At 36.2% G+C, this 16,032-nt stretch overlaps 2 protein-coding genes across 8 annotated transcripts in view; one reads left to right on the top strand and one right to left on the bottom strand.

The window, feature by feature from the left end:
- Positions 1 to 5,311, bottom strand: part of GANC (glucosidase alpha, neutral C) — a 63,468-nt gene extending 58,157 nt beyond the window's left edge. For 2 of the 3 annotated variants that reach the window (XR_013993396.1, XM_081049232.1), the window contains exons 1-3: positions 4,392 to 4,708; positions 2,374 to 2,436; positions 901 to 1,009 (exon numbers count right to left, since the gene is read on the bottom strand). Coding sequence is in view for 2 of the 3 variants with exons in the window: in XM_081049232.1 (XP_080905358.1) it covers positions 901 to 1,009; positions 2,374 to 2,436; positions 4,392 to 4,420 (201 nt within the window). In the remaining variant the exon portion in view is untranslated. Of the gene's footprint in view, positions 1 to 900; positions 1,010 to 2,373; positions 2,437 to 4,391 lie in introns of all 3 variants that reach the window. The other variant, XM_081049231.1, reaches the window with a different exon arrangement.
- Positions 5,306 to 16,032, top strand: part of TMEM87A (transmembrane protein 87A) — a 38,151-nt gene continuing 27,424 nt past the window's right edge. For all 5 annotated transcript variants that reach the window (XM_081049234.1, XM_081049235.1, XM_081049233.1 and 2 more), the window contains exons 1-6: positions 5,306 to 5,659; positions 6,930 to 6,990; positions 9,824 to 9,909; positions 12,352 to 12,465; positions 14,267 to 14,320; positions 14,401 to 14,445. In XM_081049234.1, the coding sequence (XP_080905360.1) occupies positions 5,504 to 5,659; positions 6,930 to 6,990; positions 9,824 to 9,909; positions 12,352 to 12,465; positions 14,267 to 14,320; positions 14,401 to 14,445 (516 nt within the window). In that variant the 5' untranslated portion in view covers positions 5,306 to 5,503. The remainder of the gene's footprint in view (positions 5,660 to 6,929; positions 6,991 to 9,823; positions 9,910 to 12,351; positions 12,466 to 14,266; positions 14,321 to 14,400; positions 14,446 to 16,032) is intronic.

Raw genomic sequence — 16,032 nt, 5'->3', positions numbered from 1 at the left:
CTGAATCCCATGTGTATCGGCCAGTAGTTTGGTGACTTGACAGGTGAAAAAAACAACTTAGGATATAGTACTGCTCTAATCGTTTCAGTATGCAATAACTATAGTGATCTGCTAGGTAGTGAAGCAGCTCAGGAGATGGAACATTTGTGACTTAGGTTTTTCAACTACATAGTCCCTTGCTCCCCTGGCCCACCCACATTTTCAGGTTTAGACATTCACTGAATCTGCACCATGCTCAGGCCGCATGCTCAGCTATATGCTGTGTAATAGTGACAAAGTATGGGTGCTTGATAGAGTCAACAGATGCAAGTGAAAATTCTGGTTGATACCGTTTCCCCGAAAATAAGACCTAGCCGGACAATCAGCTCTAATGCGTCTTTTGCAGCAAAAATTAATATAAGACCTGGTATTATATTTATATTTATATCATATCTTATCCCCAGTCTTATATTATGGTAATATAAGACCGGGTCTTATATTAATTTTTGCTCCAAAAGACGCATTATAGCTGATTGTCCAGCTAGATCTTATTTTCGGGGAAACACAGTAACTGTAACTAGTAAAAGATACTGATTACTAGCTGTGACTTTGAGCAAGTGACTTTTCAGACTTCAATTTCTTTATCTGAAAATTGGGGCTAATACGATGTATTAAGAAGACTGAAAGGAAATAACACTTGTGAAACATCTAGGGAAGCATCTGATACACATGCAATCTGTATGTTGATATTAATTTTAAAGTAATATTAGTATAGATATGAAAAAGATTACATCACTTCTCTAACAAAGTTTATTTTTTAGAGCATACATAGTGTTAATTAGCCTTTGTGGAAATTTAATTCATTCAACTCAAATAAACATTGAAACAAATAAGTCTCTGTAGAAAATACTTCTATCTCACCTTAGTTGCTTCATTGATGATTTGGAACTTGGTGCTGTCTTTGCTTGTTGTGGCTGAGTCTAGTAATGCCTGATAGGTGGACTTTTTGGACAGCTGCTGTTTCTGACGCCTACAGATAGGAAGTATACAGATGCCTCAGAATGATATGTGACTGTTAGCATCCAAGAGACTATATTATCATGGGGAAGTTGTTACAATGTTTTATGAAAGTAAGTGAATTCGGCACAGACAGTGCTCCAATAAAGTACTAATAGTAATACTTTGTTAACAGAGTGCTAATAAAATTAGCACTAATAAGAAAAATACTAATAAAATTGTTCAACGTAATATTGCTTAAGGATGGTATTTTGTAGGATGGTATTCACTAGCTTGTTAATTTCACTCCCTCTTTCCATGACATGTACACTTTAATGGAAACTCACTAAGTCCTAGTGGAAATCCAATATAATCTAGTGGCTTAACAAGGTGACCAGGACTTCACTAAAGAATTCCCTCTAAGGTACCTGTTCAGAATGAAAATGATATAATTTTCTTCCTCTAGAGCAGTGTGAATAAATTAGGAAGTTGTAATATATGATATAATTTTTTGGTGATTTCAATTTCAGGACCACATAAGGCACTGGGGAAATAGGCAATCTTATATAGTGGTGATGGAAGTAAAACATGATATAATCCCTATGGAGGGATATCTGGTCATAGTTAAAATTTCAAATACATTTACTCTTTGACCCAGTAATCCCACTTCTGGAAATTCATCGTATAAATATGCTTGCATGTGTAGGAAATGGCATATACATATAGCTTTTCATTGTGGCAGTGCTATTATAGCAAAAGATTGAAAACGACCCAAAAGTCTAGGAGTATGAGAAAAACTGAATAAATTATATCTACCCAGTGAAATACTACGTAGCTGTCAAAAGAAAGGACAATCTCCATATATTCATCCAGAGCTCTTCAGAATAAACTATGAAGCAGGGAAAAAAAAGGCACACAACAGCGTATAGAGCAGAAAACTACTTGGTGTAAGAAAGGTGGTAATAAAAGAATATTTGTAGTCACAAAAAGAAATACTGTAAGGATTAATAAGAAATCACTAAATCTGGTTACAAAGACAAGATATGGAAAGGGGCAGAAAGGGAAAGGAATAGAAATAATACTTCCAATGTACATCTTTTTTATAATATTAATTTTTGAACTATGCAAACATATTATCTCTGCAAAGACATAAAATTTTAACATAACAGTTTAAAAACACTTTGACTTTCAAAATAAAATGCTTGTTTACTGAAAAACTTAAATACAGTAATAAGTGTATAAAGTTAAAGGCGAATGGCTTCTATCTGATAAATTCCTTAATTACTGAATTTCCTAATTGACTTTTTCCTTGAAATCCTATGATATATCAAAAATTTATTAAACGTCAATTTTCTGTCAGAAATGTTTTGATCTAGGTAATACTTTTGCACTTCTTACCTATAGAAAGCAATCTTGCTGCAGTCTTTGAAAATGTCTTTATCCACAGCTTCATCTTCAACACTAAACAAACAGACATTTTAAGAAAGTTAATTCACCCAGAGTTTGTGAATCCAATTTTTGTCCCTTCTCTAAACTATGGTATGAACATGGGAAATAAACCTCTCCAATGCAAAATTGTATGCCATAACATAACATCGTAACATGTGTGCTGCAGAGTAAGATCCTTTTGTCAATCATCCAAGGTAAACAACAAAACAGCAAGTTCTGGGATTACTCTGAAAGCAATAGGAAAAGAACACTGTCACTTATGAGTAAGGATTCTTTTAAAATAATGAGTGAAGGCTATGACTACAACAGTAACATTTGAAGGAGCAAACACAAACAAAAAACTCAAGTCAAACCAACAAAAACAACCCCCGTATTTATTATTCAACAAAATATTTTCAGAATATTCTAACTGACTGCTGGGCCCTGAGGAAGATATAAAGGACTGTGTTCAAGATTTCTGCGAGAGCCTAACCAACAATCACAAATCAACCTGGCAAATACTATAATACAGGTATGTGCAAGGTGCTAGAATAAGAATAGAGACAGCTGTAGAAGAAAAATGCTTAGCTTTTTAAGAAGATGCTAAGTGAAATAAGTCAGATGGAGAAAGACAAATACCATATGATCTCACTTACATGTGGAATCTAAAGAACAGAATAAATGAGCAAACTAAACAGAAATAGGTTTAGAGATATACAGAAAACACTGAGGGTTGCAAGATTGGGAAAGGGGTGGGGGTGAGGGAGAAGGTGAAGAGATTAGAAAGCATAAATTGGTAGCCACAATATTGACACGGGGATACGAAAGACATTTTGGGGAATATAATCAATAATGTTATAAAGATTTTGTAGGGTGTCCGATGGGCACTTGTCTTATTAGGGAGACCAATTCATGGATGGTTTAGATGTCTGACCACTGCGCTGTACACCTGAAGCTGGAGATGAATAATATTGAATATCAACTATAAATATATATGAATATATTTATATATATGAATATATATAAATATATATATAAATATATATGAATATATATAAATATATATGAATATATATATGAATATATATATATTGAATATCAACTATAAATATATATATATATAAATATTTATATCAACTATAAAAAAATATATATATATATAGTCATGGGATGTGGAGTACAGAATAGAGAATAGAGTCAATGGAATTATAACAGCTATTTATGATGTCAGAGGGGTAGAAGAATGGGGGAGGGGATTATCACTTTGTGAGGTGTGTAAATGTCTATTACATTGTTTTCTTACACCTGAAATCAAAAAAAAAAAAGAAGCTGATAACCTAGATATCAGTTTTTTAAGACCACGTTTCCAAAATAGCTGTTTCTAGAATACACCGTGAACAAGATTTATGTATATTGCTACTTGAGATTATGTATTTAACATATGCCAATTAAAACAACTACAGGGTATAAGAAAAAAAACATTGGCTTTCATGCAGAGGTGTGGCTGAATGCAGCTGTGGTCAGTATGTCCATGATTATGTAGGAAGCTATGATTGAACACTAATTTCAAAACAAGCCCAGACAGATACACTCGGTCACACTAAAAAGGTAATCAAATCCTTCATTGACTCAGTCGTCACTTTTCTTTTAATCAAGAGTGCAAAGAGTAGAAAAATTTGCAGTCTCCTCTTTCCAGCTTTGAAGAATGTGCTCTGGAATAATATGGGAAGAGGTGGGTATAGCTGAACTTGGTCAGCAACGTGCTTGAAATTCACGTGTTAGAGTTCTGATCACAACTTTTCCAATTTTGTTAACCATCCTGAAAGTATTTTATGAGGGTCTAGCTATTAATATCAACGAATACCTGGGGGAACGGAGAAAAACAAACACGATAACGTGCACAAATATAAAACATGCAAATGAGAAGTGCAATCAAACGTTCAATAAAACCTTCAAAGCCAGAACCTGCTCGACCACCGGGCCTTTACCTGACTTCCTCCTTCCCGGCTGCTTCCATGGCTTCCCCGTCGCTTCACAGGCTCCTGGCTCTCAGGCTAAGGACCCGTGCGATCTTTTCAAAACGCGATAGGCCTCTTTCCAAGTTACCACCAGCACTTCATCACCTTCAAGTTTCTTGGAAATGGGAAGTCCCCTCCAGGTCCTTAAGGAGTGACAAATCGACCCTTGTTCTTCCTGTATTTCCAGGGCCAAACAAGTGTTTCTACCGGGATTTATTTCGCCCTGTTCTTCGTGATGACCGACTGATGAGCAACCGCTTTCATTAGGAACGGAAACTGTCTCTGCCGCCGAGGGGGCGTGTCCGCAGAGCCCACGGGCTGACAACTCACGCGCGTGAGAATCGAGATGGCCCGCTGGGCTAAGCGTCTACGGTCTCTCTCAGTGACAGCGACGCCATATGCATTTAAAGCTGGTACACTTTCTCCCCGTTTTTAGCTTTGAGTGGGAAGGGCCGGCGGGAGGTCTTTGCTGGAGGTTTATGTACTCTGGCCAAACTCTACAGCAGCATCATGTTTTTCAGGGCTAGAAGGGGCTTGTTAAAGAGCTTATCTATTACACCATCTAGTGTAGCCATCGCTTACACTGCACCATCGCCAAATTTCATTCTTTGCTTAAATACCTCCGGAAACCGAGAACTCCCTACCAGGCGCCAAACAAACAGGCAGGCAGACTACGGATTTCCCAGACTTTCAGTCCCGAAGTCTGACTTTGACTTGGAAGGGAGATAAGGGACTGGAGCGAAAGGCGGGAAGAGAGAGCCAAACACTACATACTCGTCGGGGCTTGCCTCGTCCCCAAACCCTTTTAGGGCTGGGAGAGAGAAGAGCCGACCGAGGCGGAGGTGGCTTTGGGCGATCATCCTAACTCTCCAAGGTGACCAGGTGATGGCGAGATGACGCCTGCGCAGTATGTCTAAAGCTTCACATCCAGCAGTGACGTCTATCGGAAGGAGGGGCCGCTGAGTCGCAAAACAAACGAGCCTCGCGAGGTTTCGAGGACCCGGATGATCCGGCCCCCAGAGCGGAGCCGGAAGAGGGCGGGACGAACCGGAAGAAGGTGAAATGCTTTCGGTAGGCACGCCATGGCTGTGAAGATGGCGGCGGCTGCGTGGCTTCAGGTGCTGCCTGTTATTCTTCTTCTTCTGGGGGCTCATCCGTCCCCGTTGCCGCTTTTCGGTGTAGGACCGGTACCCGTCGCTGCAGCCGACCGATCCAAGTGGCACATTCCAATACCGTCGGTGAGTGTACCCGAAGCCCCTGAGCCCAGAGGAGCAAGGGGTGGGGCTACGGCGGCCCAAGGGGTCCATGAAGGTTCCGCAAAAGTCCGCTTCCAAAGGGGTGGGATCTCCGGGAGCGTCTGTGTGTTGCTGGTTAACAGGCACCCACCTCTATGGAGGCGAAAGCCTTGAAGTTCTTGTGGGTAGATTAGCGGGAATGTCAGGGCAACGTCAGGAGCCGAGAGGAGTGGTGGAGCGGTTTCTTAGAAAAGTCAGAGAACTTTCCGTTCCTGACTGAGACGTGTCAACTTGGTGTGGACCCAGGTGGAGAGTGGTTTCTCTTTCAGCTGGAGTTTCACAGAATCCAGTGACTCTGGGTTTCGTTAGAGGGATATGTTAAATAGGCGTCTTTCTTTTACTCTGCACCTTTTTTGTTACTGGATAATTCTACTTGGGAAGTTGTATGATTTCGTTTGAACTTCGAAACGATTATACAAAGCTTTGCTGTGTGATTAGGAAGTCTAAGCATTTAAAAAATGTATTCGAATGCGAGCATGGCTAACATGCAAAAAATAGTATTCTAAAATTTGAGAATGATAAGGCTACGTCTTTCCTTTGGACAATTAACTAGAGCGGTTCACCCTTTCTGCTCCCCCCCCCCCCGCCCCTCCTTTACACTTCATCTGGGTAAGAGCTGTAGTCCTGGGAGCAGACAAACGTCAGATGAAGGCGGGAAATGCCAAAAAGCATTGTTAGTCCTATTCAAATCACGATGGCCTTTTTGTGTCATTCTGTTCTGCTCCCTGGTTGTAATGTCCAAATCTTACTTGAGCGTTTATATGGCAAGCATGAAAGCCTTTGTTCATTTGGTGAAGATCTTCAGGTTCTCAATGTTAGGTATTTACTTGTTACTAAAATGAGTTAAATCTGGCTATCTGCTCGTAGAATAGTTTTATTTGAAGAAATGGTAGGTTATCCTGGACAGTGATTAGGGAGTGAAGGGGATGAAGTGATTAAGGAGCATCTTCCGTGAAGGTTTAAGTTAAATCGAGCCTTCTAGCAGCCTTCCTTCTAGAGTCCATGCCTCATGGCCTGTGGGGAAAAATGTATCAAGCTTCAAAATCCTGCAGTTTGGATATGGTTGAACTTTACTAAAAGGAATGATATTGATGTCTTTTTTGTTAATAAAACTAACTTGAACACTTCGTAAATTTAGGTTTTTATACCAAGTATATTCTGCCTTGGGAATTAAAGTGATCTGATGCTAATTCTCTTTCCTTTATCTTTGCAGGGGAAAAATTATTTTAGTTTTGGAAAGATCCTCTTCAAAAATACCACTATCTTTCTGAAATGTGAGTTTTTGCATTTCATGAAGTTTTTGTTTGAGTTTTTGAGTAATCTTTAAACTTTTAAAATACCTGTTTTCTATTTCTGATAACTTACTCTGAAATTTAAGTCCTGAAATTTAATAGTCCATTACTAGGTCCTTTCACTGAATAATCTTCAGAATACTTACTTGTGTGTAAGCATACAGAATATTTAATAATATAAATATAAAATGTTCTGTATACTTACAGAATATGCAGTTGACCATTGAACAGTTAGGGATTTAGGAGTGCAGTCTCCCTGCACAGTGGAAAATCTGCGTATAAATTTTGATGCCGACAAACCTTTAGTTGCCGCTCAGTATCTGCAGGGGATTGGTTCCAGGACTCCCTGCAGATACCCATGTCCGTGGATGCTGAAGTCCCCTATATAAAATGGTATAGATCAGTGCATGCATTCTGCCCTCTGCATCCATGGACTCCTAATTGCTGATTGAAAACAGTTACAGGTATTGAAAATCCCTGTATAAGTAGACCCAACGCAGTTCATACCATGTTCTATGGTCAGCCGTATAGTTAGACAAATTATGCTGGTTGATTGCCTGCATGGTGTTTTAATCTTTTGCATTACAGAGCTACCACTGATTTTGCTTTTGTGTGCCTTTTAGATGTTTACTGAATACGTAGACCATTGGCTCTGAATGAATAGGTTCAGTAAATCTTTTATTTACAAAAGGAGTATTTTACCACTTGGATCTTTGCAAGAGGAAACTCAAAGATATTATCAGGAAATAGGGATTATATAGAACAAAACCAGTCGGTCCAGTGGAAAAACCACTGTATCTGAATCCAGAATATCCCATTGTGTGTTAAAGAAAAGCTTCCTTTTATTTCTGAAACTAGCTTTACTTTAGGGAACAAATTATCCTGGGCAGCTCCATTTCAAGATCAGGGATAAAAATCCAGATCATCCATGTGGCTTCTATGCATATCTGTCTCCGTGAAAATGTAAAGTTGGAAGTTACAGTTGGATGATTTTATTCTTTTAATCATTTAGTAAGTAGTTATTAAAAACTTACTGTGTGCCAGGCACTGTTTTAGATAGCAGGGAAGTGTTAGAAAAGGTCCCTTCTTTTACTGAGTTTATATTCTACTGAAGGTGAAGGGGGCAGGTACACTTTCTATGAAGAATATATTGTGTCCATGAAAATATAATCCCCTGACTAATGACTTGAAGTTGATCTAAATCAAATCTACTCTGACACACTGGTCTTTCTTGTGAGGTAAGAGTAGCTTTTAGGGGTAGCAGTGTTTTGTCTTTTGGAATAGTCTCACAGTCTGTATGCTATTCTTTCTTTTTAGTAGGTAGTCTTTTTCTCATCTATATTTTGATCTAATGGTGTTTTGCCAAGTTAGATAGGCTGCATATTTTGAAGTGTCTGCATTTCATTGTTTTTGGAGGATTTGTGGCTCCTTAAAATTTACATTATGTTTTACTTCTGTGCTTTCTAATATTTACCTTGTCTCTAATTTTATTCTTTTGTGGGTATGTTATATTGCTTTCTAGGAAATTGACAGGACCATTTTCATTGTCTCTTAAAGCCATCCATTCAAAATTCTAAACGGTGTCTTTTAACATAAAAAGTATTTTTGTAGCCAAATTTCTCTGCAAATTTTCTGATTTAGGGAATTCTTACAGACTTTAATTTAATTAATCCTGTCTCTGTGGTTCTTCTGAATAGTTCATAGCAAGGTTGCAATATCCTTTTTATCATTCCCATAAATTCTGTTTAACACATCAGATTTTTGTATATTTTAATTGAGCTTGGTAAAAGTGTGTCACTTAAAAATTAGTTTGAGAAAACTATGTAAAACAAAAAAAAGGGAAAGGTTATAACTTTAACTGTGCTGCTTTTGTTAAGAACCAAAAGTAGGTTCCTAGATGCAGTAGTTTATCTTTGTCACATTTGCATAAAGGAGGTATCTCTAGTATATTTTCCTTTCAACAACTAGAAGCAAAGATAAACAGCAATACTGACTTCCCCCAGGTGAGACAGTTAATCAGTTATATTTACGCTGCTAGGTCTTCAGACTAATGCCTTGGTCTCCTAGAATATTGTGTTCTAAATGTGTTTAATGAGTTATGTGAGGCTTTTATGATTTCATGAAGTTTATTGAGGTCTCTCTTACGGTGGGTTTTGAAAAGAAACTAATACGCTTTTATTTTTGCGTTTGCCACTATTCCTACCTTCCCTAGTCAGGTTTGCTTTTTGTTCATAGTTCTTTCTATCCAATCTTGATACCTTTCAAGGTATAAGCCATGAATTATTCCCTCAGTGGAACTATTTTGAATAATGCCTTGTGACATCCCTAATGTTATTCCTTATCTCTCCAACTAGAATGTAAATCTTTTTAAAGTAATTTGCTCCCTCTCATTCTTGTCTTTGACCTAACACACTCGTTTTTAGCATTGTATTAATATACTTAAGTATTCTGCTCAATAAATATTGAATGGCAATATAATAGAAGACTGGGTTTATAGTTAGGACTGCTTTATCATTTCCAGGTTTTTCCCAACTTAGAACCAGAAATTGAGGTTAAAGCATAAAAATAGATACACATTTTAAAAGGTTAAAAACTGCTTAACTGCCGTTTCTTTCTGTGGATAACAATACTTAATTTTATCTGAAGAATATCCAGTTCTTTTTCCACATATTACTTCATTACCTTCTGTTCCGAGAAAAGGATGGTTTTTGAGTATCTCATTTCAGCAGGAAATAAATGGGATGTGGATTAACAGTTTAGGAAAAGTGCTTTGTTTGGGAATGATCTTTTATTTACAAAGATTCTTCTTTTATAGTTGATGGAGAATCTTGTGATGTATCTTTGAATATAACCTGGTATCTGAAAAGTGCTGATTGTTACAATGAAATCTACAGCTTCAAGGTAAGGAACATAAAATTATAGGACTTTCGAGATCATTAGGTCTCAACCTGATAGAGGAAGGAGATTCATGTAGCTGTGGAGAAGTGCTGAAACTAGAATGCATGCTTCCCAATTTGCAGACCTACCGTACCAACAATTCTCAAACTTTTTGGTCTCAGAATTCTGTTACATTCCTAAATATATTACAGACTCCAAAAAGCCTTTGTTCCTGTAGGTTACTATATTAGAAATTAAAACTGAGAAGATACAGAAATATGTATTAATTTTAAAATAGCAATAATAAACTCATTGCGTAGTAATATAAAAAATTTTAATGAAAGATAACTTTTTTAGAAAAAAAGAATGGTATTATTTTGTATTTTTGCAAATCTAACGTCTAGTACAGTAGAAGATAACTGGAATCTTATGTGTTCTTTACTCAGTCTATTGCAATAAAGTTATTTTGGTTGAAGTATATACACAAAATATGGCTTCACACAGATACATAGTTGGAAAAGGGAATAGTATTTTAAAAATATTTTCAGATAATTGTGGATATTCTTTCATTCTATACTAAAATGTAACAAGTGCAATTTCTTAAAGGTTACTTGCAATGGGGAATCTGAAACCATATCAGTGAACATTTTTTTTTACTCGTTATATAAAAATAAATTGGTGTGTCTTGCACTTTGAATGGTCTTTTACCCATGTTTGATTTTGTGACATCGTTGGTCACTTAGAAAATATTGGTTGGTTGAATTATATCAACTTTACTAGTATTAACTCATTTTACAATTAACTCAAAATTATATTTGTTAACATGACCCTCAGTCTCATCAGAAACTCCTTAAGTATCGGAATCTGTTAATCTCAGCGAGGTGTATACAAGTTTTCCAAAATTCCAGTTTTTGTTTGAAAGCTCAAATTTTATCATTGGCAATGAAAGCTGTCAGGTGTCTTCCTTGAATTGACAGCCTCCCTTTGCCCATTTTCAAGAAAATATCTCCCAAATAACCAAGTCTGAATAACTAATTTATCAGTCATTCTTTCAAGTAAATGAAAAAAGAGGACAGTTTAGTTTTAAGTCAGAACAGTCGCAAAGTACTTTATTTCAAGACAGTCATTTATAGTATTTTGCATACTTCTATTTTATCTCATAGAATACTAAAAAGGCACATATTCAAGGGTCCAGATTTAATAACTTTAATAATTTTTACTGCTTCAAGAACATTCTTATGTAAAATTGGCTTCTTTATTTTTAACTGCAAGTTTGTGACAAGAATACAATGACTAGTAGAACAACTAGATACCACTGCCTTGGTTCCTCATAATGGGCAGCCGTTGTCCCCATCGTTACTTTTGCACTGTCAGTACAAGGCGAATAACAGGATGATGATGGTTTAAGAATTGCCGTAGTATACTACTTGAGCATTGAAGATTTATGGCTCCCAGGGTGATTTTTCAGGCCAGTTCCATTCTGTTTCCACCCCTCTGTTTGTATCATTTCTTTCTTTTTTCAGAAAAACTCAAAATTACATTTCCCCTACTATTCTCAAGGTTTCTTTTCAAAGATAATCTGACTGGTCTTTAAACACTGTGTAGCATTCAGTCAAACCTTTTAACCATTTGGAATTTCAGCCTAGTATTAGGGTTTACATGATCTTGTCCTGTTGGTAATTGTTTTTTTGCATTTGTTATATAACATTGGGTAGGATTGATAGGAAGAGGACTAAAAGGACTGAAGAATTTAAAGAGAAATAATATCAACAGAATATGATTGGAGATACTGTTTCGTGATCCTTTTCTCCTCATGACTAATTGAATTTACAGTTAAAGATATCTATTTGAAACTTGTAATAAACTGGTCAAGAACTTAACAGATCCAGTCTTCATAGGTAGTACAAGTTAAGAATGTAAAAGTTATTTTGGATTACCACAGGACAAAATTATGGAAATAGAGGCAAATAGAGATGTGAAATTGGAGCTCGGAAAAAAGATGGCAAGATTAGGCTTGTAGGGATAGGAGAAAAATACACAGAACTGATGGATGAAGCCACAAAAATAATGAGTTTTTGCAGAGTATCAACAGTGGGCTCAACAATTTTGTGTTCTGTCTTACCTTGTGAGCACACAAGTATATCTTTTTGTTGGTGTTATTAATTTAGTCAAGTAAGTCTTGTAAATATATCTTCTTGTGATAAAACCCTTTAGAATCTGACAGTTTTCCAGTCTTGTTAGAATTTTTAGAAGAACTACCCTTTGTGAGCTATAGACTGGAATTCTGTACTTTAGAGTTTAATATTGTTAGAGTTTTGCATACTATTATATAGAATCTGTCTGGTGCTGTTAATTTTTAAAATAGTAAACACAAAACTATATTTGTATTATAGGCAATCTATATGTTCTAAATATCTTACTTGTGAAAGATAAGGTAAATACTTTGTATTTTCTCTATTTCTTCAGTCAGAAGAAGTGGAGACATATCTGGAAAAACTTAGGGAAAAAAAAGGCTTGTCTGGGAAATATCAAACGTCATCAAAGTTGTTCCAGAACTGCAGTGAACTCTTTAAGACACAGGTAATGTTTGATGGTGGTTGGAGGGAAATAGAAGAGGCGAAACACGTAATGCTTGTCTTTTTGGTGATATTTATTTCCCACTCCTCAATTCTTGCTTCTGACTGAAATAAGTTAGAAGCATGTCTGATAGGTGCATAGCCAGCCACTTAATTCATCTCATTAAAGAGGTTGTGCTTTTTGTGTGTGTGTAAAAAGCAAGCCCCAATTTTTTTTATTGTAAATATACATAACATAAAATTCACCATTATAACCGTTTTTAGATATGCCATTTAGTGACATTAAGTACATTCACATTGTTGTGCAACTGTCACCACTAACCATTTCCAGAACTTTTTACTCATTCCAAACGGATGTTTCGTAACCATTAAACAGTAACTTCCACCCCCAACTCCCCCACCCAGCCCCCCCCACACATCCCTGGTAACAATTATGCTACTTTATGTCTCCATAAATTTGACTATTCTAGGTACCTCATAGACGTAGAATCATACATTTGCTTGGCTTCCTTCACTTAGCAAAATGTTTTTAAGGTTCATCTACAAGTATATAGCATGTATCAGAATTTCATTTCTTATTCAAGTAAGGTTGAATAATACTCCATTGTTGTTTGTCTATTTATCCATTCATGGACATTTGAAACCTCCAATTTTTAATTCCTTTGTCATCTCATTTAATTGATATGTCCCCAGAAAAATCAGCATTTTTAGATTTTACTGCTACAGACCTGAAATCAAAGGGTTGAATTTCACACATTTTAAAATTGTCGTTTCTTAGAAATAGGATCTGACACCAATTTTTGAAAGAAAAATTGTATATTTTATAGGTGTTGAAAATAGTTATTGTAACTATAGCCTTTGTTTTGTCTTTACTGCATTTAAATATTGCTTCAGAATATTTAGCAAATTGCTTTGAAGAGGCAAGGAATTCACAGAAAGCTAGGTTTTTTGCCTAGCTGTTAGAAGTAAAGTTTATTGATAAGAAGTCTTTAATAGTAATTGATAAACAAATGAAATAATTGATGGTTGAACTAGAAGGATTCAGTTCTTGTCATAGCTTAGGTTTTATGGACTTGGAGGAAAAAGAAAGTATCTTTTAAATGGCAGAAAAGGAAATTTAGGAACAATGTGATGTTGAGTAGGGGTTTTTCTGTTGGTTCTCCAAATTTATCCCCCAGGCTCGGAGGATTGGTTGGCCTTTCTCGGATTTGATTAGGAAAGCTACCTGTTGTATGCTGTTGTCCAAGGTTAGACCCGCTACAGTCTTTCCAGGGTCTTGTCCTATCCTCCTATTGGTAAGGGTCCCTCTCCACTCTAATGTAACAGAGTTGAAATACATGCTCTAATTACTCAGAAGGAGAATGCCTCATCTGCTGATAACTGGTAAAGTACATGTTACAGTTAGTGTAGGGTTTTTATAGGTATTGAGTGTGTTGTGATCGGAGTAGTGGACCCAAGAGTTAAGAATCTTAGGTTCAAATGCCATTTCTACATAAAGCTTTATAGCTTTGAGCTCACCTGTAGAACGAGAGAGAACTATAAGATATCTTTTATCTAAGGTTTCATCATTCTGACATATCTATAATTCTTATGGAAGAATTGAGTGGTCAGTTTGCTTTGGTAGTATTTTTAGTTCCCATCAGGGTTTTACTCACTTTTTTTGTTGTTGGAAATCTTTTGTCTGTTATTACCGTATTATTGTATTTACTCTTAAAATGTGTTTTGCTTAACGATTTCTGTGGATTTTGAGCTACATTTTTCTTTTACTATTATATATCTTTTAAGTTTTCATATTTCTTTCATAGAGCTTTTCTGGAGATTTTGTGCATCGATTGCCTCTATTAGGAGAAAAACAGGAGGTAATTATTTTTCTTGTTAAATATTTCTGATAGTAAAGTAAAAATTCTGAATTAATTTTCTTTTTTTTTAATGTTTAAAGGCTAAGGACAATGGAACAAATCTTACGTTTACTGGAGAAAAAATTGTAAGTGTAGGGAATTTGGGGCATTGAACACATATTTCAGTTTTCTTATGTTTGTGTGTTTTGAATTATCTTGGTATGCTAACATTTAAAAAGAAACTTAAGAATGGAAACTAAACACCAAAATGTTAATAATGGTTTCCCTGGATGGTATTATAAGTTATTTTTACTTTATGTTTTCTATATTTTCCATATTTGCTTACTCATTCTGTATTGTTTTTGTAATTTTCACCCCATAAATATGTTCACCTAAAAATAAAAAGCCAAGATGAGAGGCAAAAGCATTTATGTGAGTTCCAGAAAGAATTGCAGTTCTGAGAAGCACAGATTCAGGCAGAAACCCAAATAGTCTTTCTATGAGGAGGTGAAGGCAAGGACCATGTATGAGAAAAGGAAGGGGGGAAATTACATGAATTTAATGTAATTTCTCTTTAGAAGAGAAAAGGAGGAATTTCTATTGATGGTAATAAGTCAAGGAATTTCTATAGATGCAAATAAGCTAAAATATTCTTTAGCTGTACACGGTGTTGCTAATTGTAAAGAATGTCTTTAATTTTCAGTCTGATAGTCTGGCTGTCTGCTTTTGTGTTAGCTTTGCAATCAGTTGTTTAGAATACAGAGTTGTTTCAGCCCATTCCAAAGATTTAAGGAGTAAGACAGGTAAGGCACCTCCTCTGGGGTGGCAGTTCCAACTGCATTTTGAAGTGGCTCCAGTTATTTTTCTCAAATATTACTTATAAATAGGAAGAAACTTTTAAGAAAGAACCTTAAACTCCATCTAAAATTATCTTGTAATAGAGTATAACTGGAAGAGATTTTGGAAAATTGAAATAAGGTTTGAAGACTATAAATGTGCCTTAAATTTTCAGTTTACTTTCTAATTCACAATAACTTAATTTTTCAAATTTTTGTCAGTTAAAAATACAGAGGAAATAAGATAGTTATCCGTGTTGAGTCATGCTTTTTACAAAACGGATTAAAAGTTTTTAATTTTATAACAACTTTATTAAGACATAATATACATATCTGGAAATTTACCCATTTAAAACATACACTTCAGTTATTGTTAGTATATTCACAAGTTATGCAACCGCCAGTTGCTGCCTAATTCCAGAATGTCATCATTTCCCCAAAAGTAACGGCATAGCTGTTAGCAGTCACTCCTCATTCCATCCTTTCCCCAGTCCTAGGCAACCATTATTCTTTCTGTCTCTACGGATTTGCCCATTCTGTTCATTTCATGTATACGGAGTCATGCAGTTTTGTGGCCTGATGTCTGGCTTCTTTTCACAATTTAAAATTCTGCCTTAGCTTTTACTTCCTTCATGTGCAGAACCTTAAGATCAGCCAGAGGAATGTGGTTAGGGCCTGCTCAGGTGTCTCTTGTACATATGTGCACAGTCTCGCACATACATACGTGGCACAGCCTGCATGTACTCCCGGCCTTCTGGATTTCCAGGAATATTTTGGAGCTTTGTAAAACCCCAATGGACATCTCACTTCCAATTTTTCCTTTGAAGTTTTTAGTCAGCCTCTGGGTAGCCCCACCTAGTAGCATCGCCTCAGGCAGCTGGAACCTTTCTCAATTGC

Source organism: Rhinolophus hipposideros, assembly GCF_964194185.1.
Source record: "Rhinolophus hipposideros genome assembly, chromosome: 5".
Taxonomy (NCBI): Eukaryota; Metazoa; Chordata; class Mammalia; order Chiroptera; family Rhinolophidae; genus Rhinolophus; species Rhinolophus hipposideros.
Note: the sequence above shows the minus strand (reverse complement) of the source record. Positions and strands in the feature narration are given on the sequence as shown.